Genomic DNA, 16,948 nt, shown 5'->3' with positions numbered 1-16,948 from the left:
CTAAGATTAGTTCTAGTGTGTCTGTGTTCATTTTGTCCCCCCAATAGTCTTGTTACCTTGAATAATTGTTCATCCCAGTTTGTGTCCCAAATCACACCCTATTCCAAATATAGTGTACTGCCCTGGTCAAAAATAGATCACTGTAAGGGAATAGGGTTCTATTTGGGACATATTCTCAACTATCATTAATGGTAAAACAGATGGCTGAGCATAATCCATTTTTGCAATCAACCACTTCGATTTCTCTCCTCGCTTATGGCGGAGGAAATTATATACTTTAGACTGACCTTCATGAGAGATAAATGAGCCTATAAACGTTGTACTAATCCCATTGGCCAGCAGTGACCACGCTGGACCCTAGTTATGATCTTTATGAAATGCTGTGTTTTTAGAGCCAAGATAAAGAGCAGAGTTTGTGTATACATTGATTTGTAAACTGTCTGTTTTCCCTCCAGGCACATAAGTACCGTAGAGTGCGCTGATGTAAACAAACAGATGGAGCATACTGTATGCACACATGCACACACACACCACACATATATACACACACACGCACACGCACACGCACACGCACACACACAGAGTTTATGTTATGTTGACATCTGATACATTCAGAATGCCAAGAGCTTTTCTCATCCATACCTGCTAAGTGGTATGTTTTCATTTGGAAATGTAATGTTCTCAACAAAATGCCAGTGCCCTAAAATTATTACTCTGTCATCCTTCATGACACTAATCACGGTTGCATGTTAGCTGGGTATCTTGCACTACTTTAAATAAAAACAATACAATATACACAATATACACTGATCTAATTTCCTTTTGGCCAATTTCTCTCTCCAGTGATGGAAATACTGTAAATATACCCATCCTCCTAATCTTGGTTGATTCAGTGAGCCAAGCCCTTAGTGACCTAATCAAATTCCGATTACAGTATCTAGTCCAGTAACTTAAACCCCCAAAGTTCCACCAGGATAGAACTAATGATGCCGAAGGAGATGGCTGCCATTTTACGCTCCCGTAACCAATTGTGCTATTGTGTATGTTTTTTCGCGTTATTTGTAACTTATTTTGTACATAATGTTTTTGCCACCGTGTCTTATGACCAAAAAGAGCTTCTTGATATCAGGGAAGCGATTACTCACCACGTACTGGAGGAATACTTCTTCTTCGACGAGTTGGATGGGTCCTTCTGTAGCTCAGTTGGTAGAGCATGGCGCTTGTAACGCCAGGGTAGTGGGTTCGACTCCCGGGACCACCCATACGTAGAATGTATGTACACAGGACTGTAAGTCGCTTTGGATAAAAGCGTCTGCTAAATGGCATATATTAAGGATTTACTTCGGATGCCAACATGGCCCTCATCCCTGTCATTTGCAGGAGGAAAAGACAGAGATAAGGTGGACGACGGTCCGGATGCCTTGTAATGATCCGTCGCCGAGAGGGTAATCTACCTTTACCATCGGTCCTGTTAGCCAACGTACAATCAACCGATAATAAAATAGACAAACTACGAGCACGTATATACCTTACCAACGGGACATTAAAAACATGTAATATATTATGTTTCACCGAGTTGTGGCTGAACGACGACATGATTAACATATAGCTGGCGGGTGTTAAGCTTTTTCGTCAGGATAGAATAGCAGCCTCTGATAAGACAAGGGGCGATGGCCTGTGTATATTTGTAAACAACAACTGGTGCATGAAATCTAAGGAAGTCCAAATGTTTTGCTTGCCTGAGCAAGAGTATCTCATGATAAGCTGTAGACTACACTATCTACCAAGAGAATTTACATCTATATTTTTCGTAGCTTTCTATATACTACCGCAGGCCGATGCTGGCACTAAGACCGCACTCAATGAGCTATATACGGCCATAGGCAAACAGGAAAATGCTCCTAGTGGCCGGGGACTTTAATGAAGGGAAACTCAAATCCGTTTTACCTAATCTCTACCAGCATGTTAAATGTACAACCAGAGGGAAAAAAACTCTAGACCACCTTTACTCCACACACAGAGATGCATACAAAGCTCTCTCTTACCCTCCATTTGGCAAATATGACCATAATTCTATCCCCCTGATTCCTGCTTACAAGAAAAACTAAAGCAGGAAGCACCAGTGACTCGGTCATAAGAAAGTGGTCAGATGAAGGAGATGCTAAGCTACAGGACTGTTTTGCTACCACAGACTGGAATAGGTTCTGGGATTCATCCAATGGCATTGAGGAGTATACCACCTCAGTCATCAGCTTCATCAATAGGTGCATCGACGACGTTTTCCCCACAGTGACAGTACGTACATATTCCAATCAGAAGCCATGGATTACAGGCAACATCTGCACTGAGCTAACAAAGAGTGGGACTCTAACCCGGAAGCTTATAATAAATCCTGCTATATCCTCCGACAAACCTTCAAACAGGCAAAGCATCAATACAGGAATAAGACTGAATTGTACTACACCAGCCTCAACGCTCATCGGATGTGGCAGGGCTTGCAAACTATTACAGATTACAAAGGGAAGCACAGCCACGAGCTGCCCAGTGACACAAACCTACCAGATGAGCTAAATTACTTCTATGCCCGCATTGAGGCAAGCAACCTGCATGAGAGCACTAGCTGTTCTGGACGGCTGTGTGATCATGCTCTCCATAGCCAATGTGAGTAAGACCTTAAAACAGGTCAACATTCACAAGGCTGCAGTGCCAAATGTATTACCAGGACATGTACACCGAGCATGCGCTGACCAACTGGCAAGTGTCTTCACTGACATTTTCAACCAGTCCCTGACTGAGTCTGTAATACCAACAGGTTTCAAGCAGACCACCATAGTCCCTGTGGCCAAGAACAATAAGGTAACCTGTTTAAATGACTACCGACACGTAGCACTCACGTCTGTAACCATGAAGTGCTTTGAAAGGCTGGTCATGGCTCACATCAACACCATTATCCCAGAAACCCTAGACCCACTCCAATTTGCATATTGTCCAAACAGATCCTCACTTGATGCAATCTCATTTGCACTCAAACCAGTCCCTGACTGACCTGGACAAAAGGAACACTTATGTGAGAATGCAATTCATTGACTACAGCCCAGCTTTCAACACCTTAGTGCCCTCAAAGCACTAAGCTAAGGACCCTGGGACTAAACATCTCCCTCTGCAACTGGATCCTGGACTTCCTGGTTGTCCGCCCCCAGGTGGTAAGGGTAGGGAACAACACACCCGCCACACTGATCCTTAACAAGAGGGCCTCTCATGGGTGCGTGCTCAGTCCCCTCCTGTACTCCCTGTGGAACAGGTTGAGAGCTTCAAGTTCCTTGGTGTCCACATCACCAACAAACTATCATAGTCCAAACACACAGACAGTCGTGAAGAGAGCACGACAAAGACTATTCCCTCTCAGGAGACTGAAAAGATTTGACATGAGTCCTCAGATCCTCAAAAGGTTCTACAGCTGCACCATCGAGAGCATCATGGCTGGTTGCGTCACTGCCTGGTATGGCAACTGCTCAGCCTCCGACCACAATGCACTACAGAGGGTAGTGCGTACGGTCAAGTACATCAATGGGGCCAAGCTTCCTGCCATCCAGGACCGCTATACCAGGCAGTGTCAGAGGAAGGCCCTAAAAATTGCCAGACTCCAACCACCCTAGTCATTGACTGTTCTCTCTTTTACCACACGGCAAGCGGTACCGGAGCGCTAAGTCTAGGTCTAAAAGGCTTTGTATTCTACCCACAAGCCATAAGACTCCTGAACAGCTAATCAAAGGGCTAACCAGACCCCTCTTTTACGCTGCTGCTACTCTCTGTTTATAATCAATGCATAGTCACTTTAACTCGACATGTACATATTACCTCGACTAACCGGTACCCCCGCACATTGACTCTTTACCACTACCCCCTGTATATAGTCTTGCTTGTTATTTTACTGCTGCTGTTTAATTATTTGTTTCTTTAATTTTCAATTTTTTTACTTCACACTCATTGTTGGTTAAGGGCTTGTAAACATTTCACGGTAAAGTCTACACCTGTTGTAATCGGCGCATGTGACAAATACATATTGATTTGACTTGGTCAGGGCATGATCCAACTGTTTTGAGCATGGACTGCCTGACATTTTGCTTTTCAGTCAACGGCAGACCCACCACTTGGTTCCTTATCAAGCTGAGATGTGGGATCGGAGAAATGTTTGTTATTGTGGGGACTGGAGATGTTTTATTTGTCCAAGATGGCGGGCAATTAAAAGATTAGATGATTGCTTTGGATTATGTTGATAATTAGCCCTCCTGTAAGGCATAGTGTTAGAGTCTAACTAACAAGGTCCAATTTCATTACAGCAATGATGGACCACCAAATAATACAGAGGTTGCTCACGTGGTGGACTCTTTGGTGAACAATCCTGGGTTTGGGACTCGCTGCATGGCTAACAACCCTATACCGTGAGTATGACCAGCGGCCATTTTGACACACCTCTCCCTCCCTCCATGTTATTACTGCATATGTTTCGTTTGCAGTGTTTCTCCTGCTAGATTGCCCATAAAGTTCTCCAAGTGAAGCAAGCCGCCCAATATCTGTTCATTCTGAACAGTGGAGAAGGGTGCAAAGCACATAATCAAATTTGATAAAGTGTTGATCAAGTGCTTATTAGTTGTAGAGATGGAAATGGAAAGGGAGATTCAATTGGATATGGCTACACTCTGAAATGCTTGGTGCAATGTCCCCACATTGTTTACTTTACTCTATTACGTTTATTGTTGCAGGGACAATGCACATGAATCCAAATTTCAGTAGTGAATGTTGTAGCCACCTGGAAACTGTTCAAACATAGTCCCTGGGCAGGTTATTAAAAACACTTAAAAATAAATGCAGACAGACAATAAGTGCATACAGAGCAACATGTGACAAGCAACACTTAGCACGTGGACAGATACTCGTATCCAATGATTTCAGATCTCAAAAGTGCATACAGGGTAGGGGGTAGGTGTCAATATGGAATTGGGCAAACATCTCCCCCATTGGCACATTTTTTTTTAACCTCAATAAATCAATTCAAATTTTGTTTTCACCAAATCTGAAGCTGAACCTGGTCGATTTGGATTTTTTTGTTTGTTAATCAAATCTGAAGTTGCGTATCTCATGCAGGATAATTCCTCGAGAGACTACATTCCGTTTTATTCGTACATGTTCTAACACAATATCCATGCAGTGAAGAAAACCATTGAATAAATCCTAAATATTGATTGCGTACAACCGAAGGCATATACACGGTATCGTACGGTATATGGTTGAGATGAAATAATACATCAATCTAAGTTATTTAGCACCATTTATTTGATATATTCGTTCAGTCGTTCTGGGGTTCTCGGAGGTGAGTGTTTTTTTGGGATTGTGCAGTTTTGCCTTGTTTTACGGTTAGGGGGTTGGAATAATATTGTCAATAGTAAGTGAACCTGATATCTCATAACTGCTCCATCTCCTCTCTGTCAAGCCCGATCATGTTCAACATGCTTTATCAAGCTGTTCTGCTTCCCTAACTCTTCAGCCGGCGCACTAACAACACTTACCGTGCCTCCCTGTTTTAGATAAGGAGACTTCTATGCTGTAGTTGTGTTGATAACGTCATTTGTCATCTACCGTTGCTGACGAATGAAAACCTCTCATCTCCAAAACAGAAATGTTTCAGTAAATTGAAAAAAAGAATCCATATTTTCCCATTAACGAGCATACAGTGAAACTTTTATGGACCTTCAGGAGCTATTTTCCTAGAGTCATGGAATGTTCAGAGTACATTGAGTGGAGTGACTGCATTCAATATAAAATAAAAAGGTTTTCATTAGAGAGCGACGCTATGTTTAAAAAGAGCTAGACCTAAACAGGTATTCTAAAACTGTGTAAGTAAGTGTACTGTATACATGCTTAAATTTCAATGTTATGTCTTTCTGATGATAACTGTTGAGAAATCCCCTGCTAAGGCATGATATTTCCTATTTTGATTCTCATGGTTAGTCATCTTCATCATCATCTTCATCACCATCATCACCCCCCCCCCCCATTCTCCAGGAATCTCCCGTGTGTCCCCATTGATTCTAAATGGACCACTCCCTCAGTGGAACCCTCTATCAACAACATCTTAATCAACGGGACCTGGAGCATGGCCAACCCTTCCCCTAACTGCCAGTGCAGCACTCCTCAAAAGACTATCATGCTGCCAGATTGCCCACCTGGAGCCGGGGGGCTGCCTCCCCCTCAGGTTAGTCCACAATCTGTCAACCCCAGGTCTGCTTGTAACATAATGGTTTCCAATAGAAATACTTGACCTCTGGCCTGAAATGTGTGTTTAACATGGCAACCTGTGTTGGACCTGAAGACTTGTGTTAGCGCCCCGAACTAATGCTTAAGCTTTAGCTCTGCTAGCTAAAAGAGCAGGCTTCGAACCCCAGATGGTCAAATTGGTGCAGTGAGGGGGAGGTCAAAGGAGGGTGAAGTGTAACATAGTTGATTCAGTGTGCGCTGTATCTACAGTCCTGCAATGGCAATGTAGGTGTCTAAAATTGAAGTTCTTCTTCGCCTCCAAAGTTTTTATTGTGAAAGCATGTTTACCAAAGTATCCCCTTACAATGGGTAATACTTATTGCATGCTATACTTTACTCTATATCCCCTCCATGATGGATCCACCTTACAAATCAATCCATCCAATTTAACTAATGGATCCAGAACCAGGATATTACATGACCATTAACCACATTAACTACTTTACCAGGGTCAGCTAGAGTGTATATATCCAGCTAAATATGGATGTCCAGCTGGGACAATGTAACCATTGAAGTTAGACAGCTTTATTGTATCCACGTTACTATTGTCTCATGTCTTCCTCAATAGCCTTAGGGCTGGTCTTAAGAAAAAAATGTATGTTGAGATAATATGTCGCACTACTCTTTTTCTGGCATCCTTTGAACTCTGACCTCTCTCAGATCATCCCTTTTAGTCAACCCCTCTCGGAGAGTGGGTGCAGGTTAGCGCCGAGCTTGCAGATGTCCGACCCCTCCCCTATAACTTCCAAGGCCTGGGGTTTTCCCTGTGTGTCTCTTGGAAATCAAAGGCAATGTTTTATAAGCCATTACCCTAACAACATACATGGCCAAATGCAGGACCCCATTGAGTCTTAAACCTGACTGTGATCAATGAGGTGGGTGGCCCCGCTGGTCACCGGGCATGCTGAGAGGAATGAGTGGGCTCCTTTGGCCTAAATGGATTTCTCCAATCATAGAAATAAAATTACTAGAATGGACAAAGCTAATCGTGCATGTGTCACCAGTACACTCAATATGGCTGCTGGTCCACTCCATCAAAGATTTCTATTTTCATAGTATTATTTTTTATTGAATTGTTACACATGCAATCTACTTGCATGTGTACATGCATACAAACACCTGTATGGCATCAGCCTCAGGCAAACAAGCATTAGATGTAACAACGTTGCCACTCAGTTTTATTCAAATGTACTTTTTGTATTGTTTTATTTTGACTTTATTTTTTGGCCATCATTCTAGGCCCCGCCCAGCAGCTCCACTCCCACTTGTCTCCAATTCCACATCCCAACCCTCAGCTCCCCTCAGCCCATTCCACCTATCCCTGCTGGCCACCCTCTTTGAATTTCTACACAACATATATCTATCTAATCGAACAGAATCCACATCAACACACATTGACTTGAATAGGAAATACCATTCTAATACTCCAATACCTTGAATGATATTGAAAACGATACAAAATGGATGGACGGGAACTGGTGCATTCTAGCTTTTAGTGGAAATGGCTTTTGGTGTTTACACAAGGTGTGTTCTCAGTGGGTGAATTCTGGATTATTATTTAAGGTATGTGAGATGAAAGAGAGAGAGAGAGAGATGAGAGTCTGAGTGAGCCAAGTGATCTTGGTAATGTACCCACCATAGACTGATAGATAAAAGTCCAATATAGAGGGAAATAGGTAGACAGACATAATGCTTTTTGTTACTTTCTAGGGTGGTTCATGCTTGGCTTGTTAACAATCATTCATGTCTTGAGATGAGCATTTTCTGTTCTATTGGGTTTCAGGAAATAAACAATGTTATGAGAAAATATGCTGCACTCTAGCAACAGGTTGAATTGAAATGACAAACACCAGTTAATTAAATTGGGCTTGATTTAAAGAAGTTAATGAAATCACTCCTGGTTATACTTACGCACACAAGTTATAATAACCTACGATCAAAACCACTAAAAGCAACATTTTGTTATACAGCACCCAGTGATTTTAATTGACTGATTAATTGACTTTTTTCCCCTGATGGCTTAGGAACATGTGAATCGAAAGTCAATATCCCACATTTGCAAACAAAAACGAAAACCAATTCTTTCAGTCATGCTTTTCAAGACACAATCATCGACAGATAAACACTCTGGATGTGACAGACATGACCTTCACGTGATTCTGAGACTTTGTATTGCCTGCTACATCATGTGCCTGTCCATATACCAGCTGGGAGAGATACTATGTACTCCTTGAGTGAGAGCGTCAACACCGTACTGGTGAGGAGGTTCTGGTGGTTGATTTGATGTGAGGTTACAGCCGGTGTTGAGTGGTCGACATAATTCATCACCCACCTGGATGGTAAATTCAGTTGATCAAAACAGAAAATAGGGGTGAGAAATCAAATACGGTAGATGTATGAAATGACATCAACCGGGACAGAGGTGTAAGGAGTGACACTTTAAGCCAGCAGCGCTAAGCGAGGGTGTGGTGCCAACGCGTTGGCTTTTCGACAGCGACTGTTCCTCAGTTTACTCCCCTTTTTTTCCCCTCAGTGGAAGTCAAATGTCAGAGAGACGGATGTAGTACTTACCCAGTTTGCAAATAAGTATCCAAAAGCACAGTCTGAGAAATATATCATTTGGTTCTCTGTAGCTGGTGTGGGAGGTGAGTTTTTATTCTGCTTGGCATCTTGTTCTGAAGTACCGCATCATCTTGGAATGAAAATTGAGATGTTTGACTGTAAAAGCCTCATTCTTGTAAGATGGCTAATTGGGATGTTTGACAAAGTCTTGGCAGAGGAACTGTTGGCTTTTCAGGAGAAAAAACAAGAAACTATTTCATGTATATTTTCTTAGACAGATATTTTATTGTCCTTGCTTCATTATAATCTACTGCCGGACACCACACACACATCTATGTGGTGGAAACGTGACAGGTTCTTTTGGATCTGGGCTGAGCAGGCAGAGTGAAGTAGAGACTAAGCAACAGTTTTAAACAAAACATATTTAAGAGGACATGTGGCTCAGGTTGGGTACATCTCACATGTTCCATTCCACAGTTTGCTTTTAGCCAATGCATAGTTTAAAATACCAACATCAACAAACCAGACAGAAAGGGGCACAGGAAGTGGCCCTGGAGACGTGTCTATTTTCTCAGGTTCTCCACAGCTCAAACAACTACGTTATCCACGTGCTCTCAACAAACAATGCCATTAGCTCTCTGCACACCAGGTTCCACCATGCCTCCGGACTGCATTCACTTCCTGTGGGCGGACGCCTAGAACATAAAAAAGAGGGGTTTTAAACACACACGTTGAAATTTCATAATCAGTTCAATTGTAAAATTAAAATGCTTGATGCATTAACTGAATGAATAGGAAGTAGTCACACCTGTGACACACACACACACATATTCTTACACACACAAACACACACACACCAAAAAGCTGGAAGCGGCACATGGCAAGCGGCACAGAGCAGGCCCTTGAAGCAGGTTAGGGATTAAATGCCTTGCTCAAAGTGTGCATTATGTATGCCTACAGTACCTATGCATGGGAGTGTGTGTGTGTGTATATGTGAGCACACTATGTGTATACACATGTGTGCTGAGCCCTCTCAGACAGACAGTAAGAGGCCTTTGAAAGCCAATGACTTCCCCTACCCGGAGCCCATGCTGTTTGGCGAAACGACTCCTTGAGATGATGCTCTGCTCATCCCCAGACCTCATTTCTTCCCCCTCCTTCCAAAAGCTCCTTTATAGTGATGGACTGGACTATCACATGACGTCTGCCCTTGCCGGATATGTAATGCCTCGTTGAGCTTGTGCGCAAGCCTCGCTGTGCCCCCCCCCCTCTTGTGACAAGCCAGACAAGACGGGCCGTTTTGAAGTGAGGGTTGGAGAACAGGTATTATGGGATGGGGATGCTTGCCGAGACAGCCGGACAAAAAGAGTACAATTTCCGTGACCTGTCTTATTCTGACACCTGGATGTTCCGGATCTCGACAAGGCTGTCAAGGTGTCCCATTAAAAGGTGCTGTTGGATACATGAGGTTTTTTTCCACGGCAGTCAGTGTCTCTCTCTCTCTCCATTGTCTATTATTTCCCTCCCTTCTTTAAAATCACAGTATTTTTATTTGAATGTCTCTTTGTGCCACTCTTTGTGCCACCCAACCCTACACACATACAAACTGACGCACCCTATGCACACACACACAACACACACGGACAGACACTGCACACACACGAACGGACACACTGCACACGCACCCACATGCACGCACGCACGCACGCACGCACGCACGCACGCACGCACGCACGCACGCACGCACGCACGCACGCACACACACACACACACACACACACACACACACACACACACACACACACACACACACACACACACACACACACTTCATTTATTAAACAATGAGTGCTATAGATTGCTTACCTGTGCTCCATGGTCCTGTACAGGGGGGGCTTGAATTGATGTGGCTCTTTGGCCGAACCACCAACAGAAACCCAGAACATTGGGAGAATATATTCCTTTTGACCTAAAAAAAAAGAAGCTTGTATTGAATTAACCATGACATGACGTACAGGCTTTGGAGTAGATTTCTTTTATCTTTTATCCTTGCTATCCTCCCAATATGTCCTTGAAAAACACACACGCACACAGAGACACAGAGAGAGAGACACAGAGAGAGAGACACAGAGAGAGAGACACAGAGAGAGAGACACAGAGAGAGAGACACAGAGACAGAGAGAGAGAGAGAGAGAGAGAGAGAGAGAGAGAGAGAGAGAGAGAGAGAGAGAGAGAGAGAGAGAGAGAGAGAGAGAGAGAGAGAGAGAGAGAGAGAGAGAGAGATCTATGTTTCCATGGAAATGGCATACAATAGTAAGCCTATTTACAATTCTCATGTATTGGCACTCGTTGGCTGGCGATATTTAACTGTAACAAATTAAAAGGCCTTCATGCGTGCAAAGGAATTGATAAAGCGACGGCTCTCTGAGTATTACGTTTGATGTCTTTATCATCAGGAAACTCTACTCAGCTACTGTTGCATAGCCTTGCCACCCTTATCTATCAAATAAATCTTTTAAGTTGTGCATATTTTCTTCATTCACTACTTATGTGAGTAGAGTTCTTCAAAATGCTTACATCCAAATTCATTGAGATATGCTTTAGCAAGCCTTCAAAATGAAGCTAAACAACCCTTGAACAAACCATTGCACAAACTATTCTGAATAAAAAAGCAACCTTGATGCACAAAACACTAGTACAGCCAGGGGTCAAGCTGGTCTATGCTGGTGTATGCTGATCCATGCACGGTCAGTGCTGGTTGGATGCTGGTCAAGCAAGCCTGACCAGCGTGGTCATGTTGGGTCACATTTTTGTGTTATTACATACAGCCTGGAATAACTTTTGGATATCAGAGCGACAGTTACTCACCATAATTACCAGCATTAAGACCAGGAATAAGACTTTCCCGAACCGGATAGTTAGTGTCCCCCAGGATAATTGAACTCATCGCAGAGGCTGTTCCAAAACTCAGCCTGCGGAAAAGAGGCACTCGGAGTGGACTTTTAGTCAGACTCAGGAGGTGCGCAAACCATCCACCACTTCCACGTAAGTTGACGAGCTAAGGGCAAGGATTTCCTTCCAGAGAGACATCAAGGATTGTAACTGTCACGTTCTGACCATCGTTTGTGTGTGTTTTCCTTGTTTTAGTGTTGGTCAGGACGTGACCTGGGTGGGCATTCTATGTTGTGTGTCTGGTTTGTCTATTTCTATGTTTGGCCTGATATGGTTCTCAATCAGAGGCAGGTGTTAGTCATTGTCTCTGATTGGGAACCATATTTAGGTAGCCTGTTTTGTGTTGGGTTTTGTGGGTGATTGTTCCTGTCTCTGTGTTTTGCACCAGATAAGGCTGTTTTAGGTTTTCTCACATTTGTTGTTTTTGTTAGTTATCTCATGTGTAGTGTCTTTATAAATTAAAAAACATGAATAACCACCACGCTGCGTTTTGGTCCGCCTCTACTTCACCTAAGGAAAACCGCTACAGTAACACACTACCGGTCAAATGTTTTAGAACACCTACTCATACAAGGGTTCTTCTTTATTTTTTTAACTATTTTCTACATTGTAGAATAATAGTGAAGACATCAAAACTATGAAACAACACATATGGAATCATGCAGTAAACATAAAAGTGTTAAACAAATCTAAATATATTTTATCTTTGATATTCTTCAAAAAGCCACCCTTTGCCTTGATGACAGCTTTGCACACTCTTGGAATTCTCTCAACCAGCTTCACCTGGAATGCTTTTTCAACAGTCTTAAAGGAGTTCCCGCATATGCTGAGCACTTGTTGGCTGCTTTACCTTCACTCTACGTTCCGAGTCATCTCAATTTGATTGAGGTCAGCAGATTGTGGAGGCCAGGTCATCTGATGCAGCACTCCATCACTCTCCTTCTTGGTTGGGTCATTGTCCTTTTGAAAAACAAATGATATTCCCACTAAGCCCAAACCAGATGGTATTATGTATCACTGCAGAATGCTGTGGTAGCCATGCTGGTTAAGTGTGCCTTGAATTCTAAATAAATCACAGACAGTGTCCCCAGCAAAGCACCCCCACACCATAACACCTCCTCCTCCATGCTTTACGGTGGGAAGTACACATCCGTTCACCCACACCACGTTTCACAAACACACATCGGTTGGAACCAAAAATCTCCAATTTGGACTCCAGACTAAAGGACAAATTTCCACCAGTCTAATGTCCATTGCTTGTGTTTCTTGGCCCAAGCAAGTCTCTTCTTCTTAATGTTGTCCTTTTAGTAGTGTTTTCTTTGCAGCAATTCTACCATGAAGGACTGATTCAGACAGTCTCCTCTGAACAGTCGATGTTGGATGTGTCTGTTACTTGAACTCTGTGAAGCATTTAGTAGTGTTTTCTTTGCAGCAATTCTACCATGAAGGACTGATTCAGACAGTCTCCTCTGAACAGTCGATGTTGGATGTGTCTGTTACTTGAACTCTGTGAAGCATTTATTTGGGCTGCAATTTCTGAGGCTGGTAACTCTAATGAACTTATCCTCTGCAGCAGAGGTAATTCTGGGTCTTCCTTTCCTGTGGCGGTCCTCATGAGTGCCAGTTCCATCATAGCGCTTGATGGTTTTTGCGACTGCACTTGAAGAAATGTTCAAAGGTCTTGACATTTTCTACATTGTCTGAAAAAAGATGGACTGTATTTCTCTTTGATTATTTTAGCTTTTCTTGCCATAAATGGACATGGTCTTTTACTAAATAGGGCTATTTTTGTATACCACCACCACTACCTTGTCACAACACAACTGATTGGCTCAAACGCATTAAGAAGGAAAGACATTCCACAAATGAACTTTTAAGAAGCCACACCTGTTAATTGAAATACATTACAGGTGACTACCTCATGAAGCTGGTTGAGAGAATGCCAAGAGTAGGCAAAGCTGTCAACAACACAAAGGGAGGCTATTTGAAGAATCTCAAATATAACGTTTATTTTTACATGGTTAACACTTTTTTGGTTACTACATGATCCCATATGTGTTATTTCATAGTTCTGATGTCTTCACTATTATTCTACAATGTAAAAAAAAATGTCAAAATAAAGAAAAACCCTTGCATAAGTAGGTGTTCTAAAACTTTTAACCGGTAGTGTACTCTGTTTCACAAAAACATGGCTCTCTCTATATATTCTGTCTGAGGCTGGTCAGCCAGTCGGGTTCTCAGTTCATCGCGAAGACAGGAATAATGTCTCTCCGGGAAGAAGAAGGGCAGGGGTGTACAGTATGTTTCATGATTAACTACTCTACTTATGGTGTGATTGTGATAACATACAGGGACTCAAGTCCTTTTGTTCACCCGACCTAGAATACCTCACAAGGGGGCACGACAAAGCCTATTTCCCCTCAGGAAACTAAAAAGATTTGTTATGGGTCCTGAGATCCGCAAAAGGTTCTACAGCTGCAACATCGAGAGCATCCTGACCTGTTGCATCACTGCCTGGTACGGCATTTACTCGGCATCCGACCGCAAGGCACTTCAGAGGGTAGTGCGTACGGCTCAGTACATCACTGGGGCAAAGCTGCCTGCCATCCAGGACGTCTACACCTGGCGGTGTCAAAGGAAGGCCCTAAAAATTGTCAAAGTCCCCAGTCATAGACTATTCTCTCTACTACCTCATGGCATGCGGTACCGGAGTGCTTAGTCTAGGACAAAAAGGCTTCTCAACAGTTTTTACCCCGAAGCCATAAGACTCCTGAACTGGTAACCAAATGGTTACCCGGACTATTTGCATTGTGTGCCCCCCCAACCCCTCTTTTATGCTGCTGCTACTCTCTGTTTATCTTATATGCATAGTCACTTTAACTATACATTCATGTGCATACTCCCTCAGTTGGCCCGACCAACCAGTGCTCCTGCACATTGGCTAACCTGGCTATCTGCATTGTGTCCCATCACCCGCCAACCCCTATTTTTACACTTCTGCTAGCCTCTGTTCATCATATACAGTGGGGCAAAAAAGTATTTAGTCAGCCACCAATTGTGCAAGTTCTCCCACTCAAGAGGATGAGAGGCCTGTAATTTTCATCGTAGGTACACTTCAACTATGACAGACAAAATGAGAAAAAAAATCCAGAAAATCACATTGTAGGATTTGTAATTAATTTATTTGCAAATTATGGTGGAAAATAAGTATTTGGTCACCTACAAACAAGCATGATTTCTGGCTCTCACAGACCTGTAACTCCGTCTTTGAGGCTCCTCTGTCCTCCACTCGTTACCTCTATTACTGGCACCTGTTTTGAACTTGTTATCAGTATAAAAGTATAAATCTTTGTCCCCATGTGCAGCTGCAAACCATAGTCTGGCTTCTTTTATGGCAGTTTTGGAGCAGTGGCTTCTTCCTTGCTGAGCGGCCTTTTAGGTTAGGTCGATATAGGACTTGTTTTACTGTGGATATAGATAATTGTGTGCCTGTTTCCTCCAGCATCCTCACAAGGTCATTTGCTGTTGTTCTGGGATTGATTTGCACTTTTCGGACCAAGGTACGTTCATCTCTAGGAGACAGAATGCGTCTTTTCCCTGAGTGGTATGACGGCTGCACGGTCCCATGGTTTTTATACTTGCATATGGTTGTCTGTACGGATGAATGTGGTACCTTCAGGCATTTGGAAATTCCTCCCAAGGATGAACCAGACTTGTGGAGATCTACAATTGTTTTCTGAGGTCTTGGCTGATTTCTTTTGATTTTCCCATGATCAAGCAAAGAGGCACTGAGTTTGAAGGTAGGACTTGAAATACATCCACCGGTACACCTCCAATTGACTCAAATTATGTCAATCAGAAGCTTCTAAAGCCATGGCATCATTTTCTGGAATATTCCAAGCTGTTTAAAGGCACTTAAGTGTATGTAAACTTTTGACCCACTGGAATTATGATGCTGTGAAATAATCTGTCTGTAAACAATTGTTGAAAAATTACTTATGTCATGCACAAAGTAGATGTCCTAACCGACTTGCCAAAACTATAGTTTGTTAACAAGTCATTTGTGGAGTGGTTGAAAAACGAGTTCGAATGACTCCAACCTAAGTGTATGTAAACTTCCGACTTCAACTGTATATATACTGTATTCTGTCCTATTCCACTGTATTTTAGGATATACCGCTCTGACATTGCTTGTCCTAATATTTATATATTCTTTATTCCATTCATGTAAATTGAAATGTATTGTTAGATGTTACTTGTTAGACATTACTGCATTGTTTGAACTAGAAACATATGCATTTCGCTACACCCGCGGTAACATTGCTGAACACGTGTACTGAATGTGACAAATAAAAGTATATTTGATTTGATTTGATTCCAGTTTATGCTGGTGATGCTGGTGACCAAGCTAGTCTATGCTGGTCCAGCATAGTCTAGCTGCTGGTCTGACCACTCTCATTTATCATATTTCCCAGCATGCTCATTTGTGGTTTGTTTTTATGTCATTTTTGTTTGTTGTGTTTTTGCAGGTACATTGATTGATTAATTAATCATATGCTAAACAAAGATAAATAACATGCATTTTTGTAAACTAATCCATTCTGCTAGTTTGATTTATTGCACCCGTTATTGAAATGTTTGTTCCATTTTACATGGTTTGGGTAGTCTAAGTGGTTCTATGTTGGTCAGCAGTGTCCATGGCTGATCCCCAGCAAAACACAGAGAAGGGTGGTAACCAAGAAGAAACACTGTAGTCTGGTTACCAGCAAACACAAAAAATTATTGTCACTATGGTAACACAGCAAAGGCTGGACACCATGAAAACATAATGACGGTTGCTTTACCAGCAGAAACACAGCAAAGGCCGGTCACCAGCAAAAACACAGTGATGGCTGGTCGACAGCAAAACACAACGCCATGAAAGCACAGCGAAGGTATCAAGGAAACACAGCAAATATGCTGGGCCAGCCTATGTTGGTCTACTGTATGCTGGCTTTTTCAGCAGGGATGTTCTAAAATAGGCCTTGATATTTGATACTAATTTACTTCTCTTTTTTAATTGGCAGTGCTGCACACTTAACCAGGATGGTTTTAATAACTTGCACTTTGCTTTGGGGGA

The 16,948-nt window shown here is 42.5% G+C and overlaps 1 protein-coding gene across 1 annotated transcript in view; it reads left to right on the top strand.

Moving 5' to 3' along the window:
• The window catches only part of LOC124014229 (phospholipid-transporting ATPase ABCA1-like), a 290,281-nt gene that overhangs the window by 181,642 nt on the left and 91,691 nt on the right, over positions 1-16,948 (top strand). Inside the window, exons 32-33 of the mRNA XM_046329029.1 lie at positions 4,341-4,442; positions 6,064-6,253. Of these exons, the coding sequence (XP_046184985.1) occupies positions 4,341-4,442; positions 6,064-6,253 (292 nt within the window). The remainder of the gene's footprint in view (positions 1-4,340; positions 4,443-6,063; positions 6,254-16,948) is intronic.

The sequence above is a fragment of the Oncorhynchus gorbuscha genome, linkage group LG25 (genome assembly GCF_021184085.1).
Source record: "Oncorhynchus gorbuscha isolate QuinsamMale2020 ecotype Even-year linkage group LG25, OgorEven_v1.0, whole genome shotgun sequence".
In the NCBI taxonomy this organism is placed as follows: Eukaryota; Metazoa; Chordata; class Actinopteri; order Salmoniformes; family Salmonidae; genus Oncorhynchus; species Oncorhynchus gorbuscha.
This window is presented reverse-complemented; position numbering and strand designations above follow the sequence as displayed.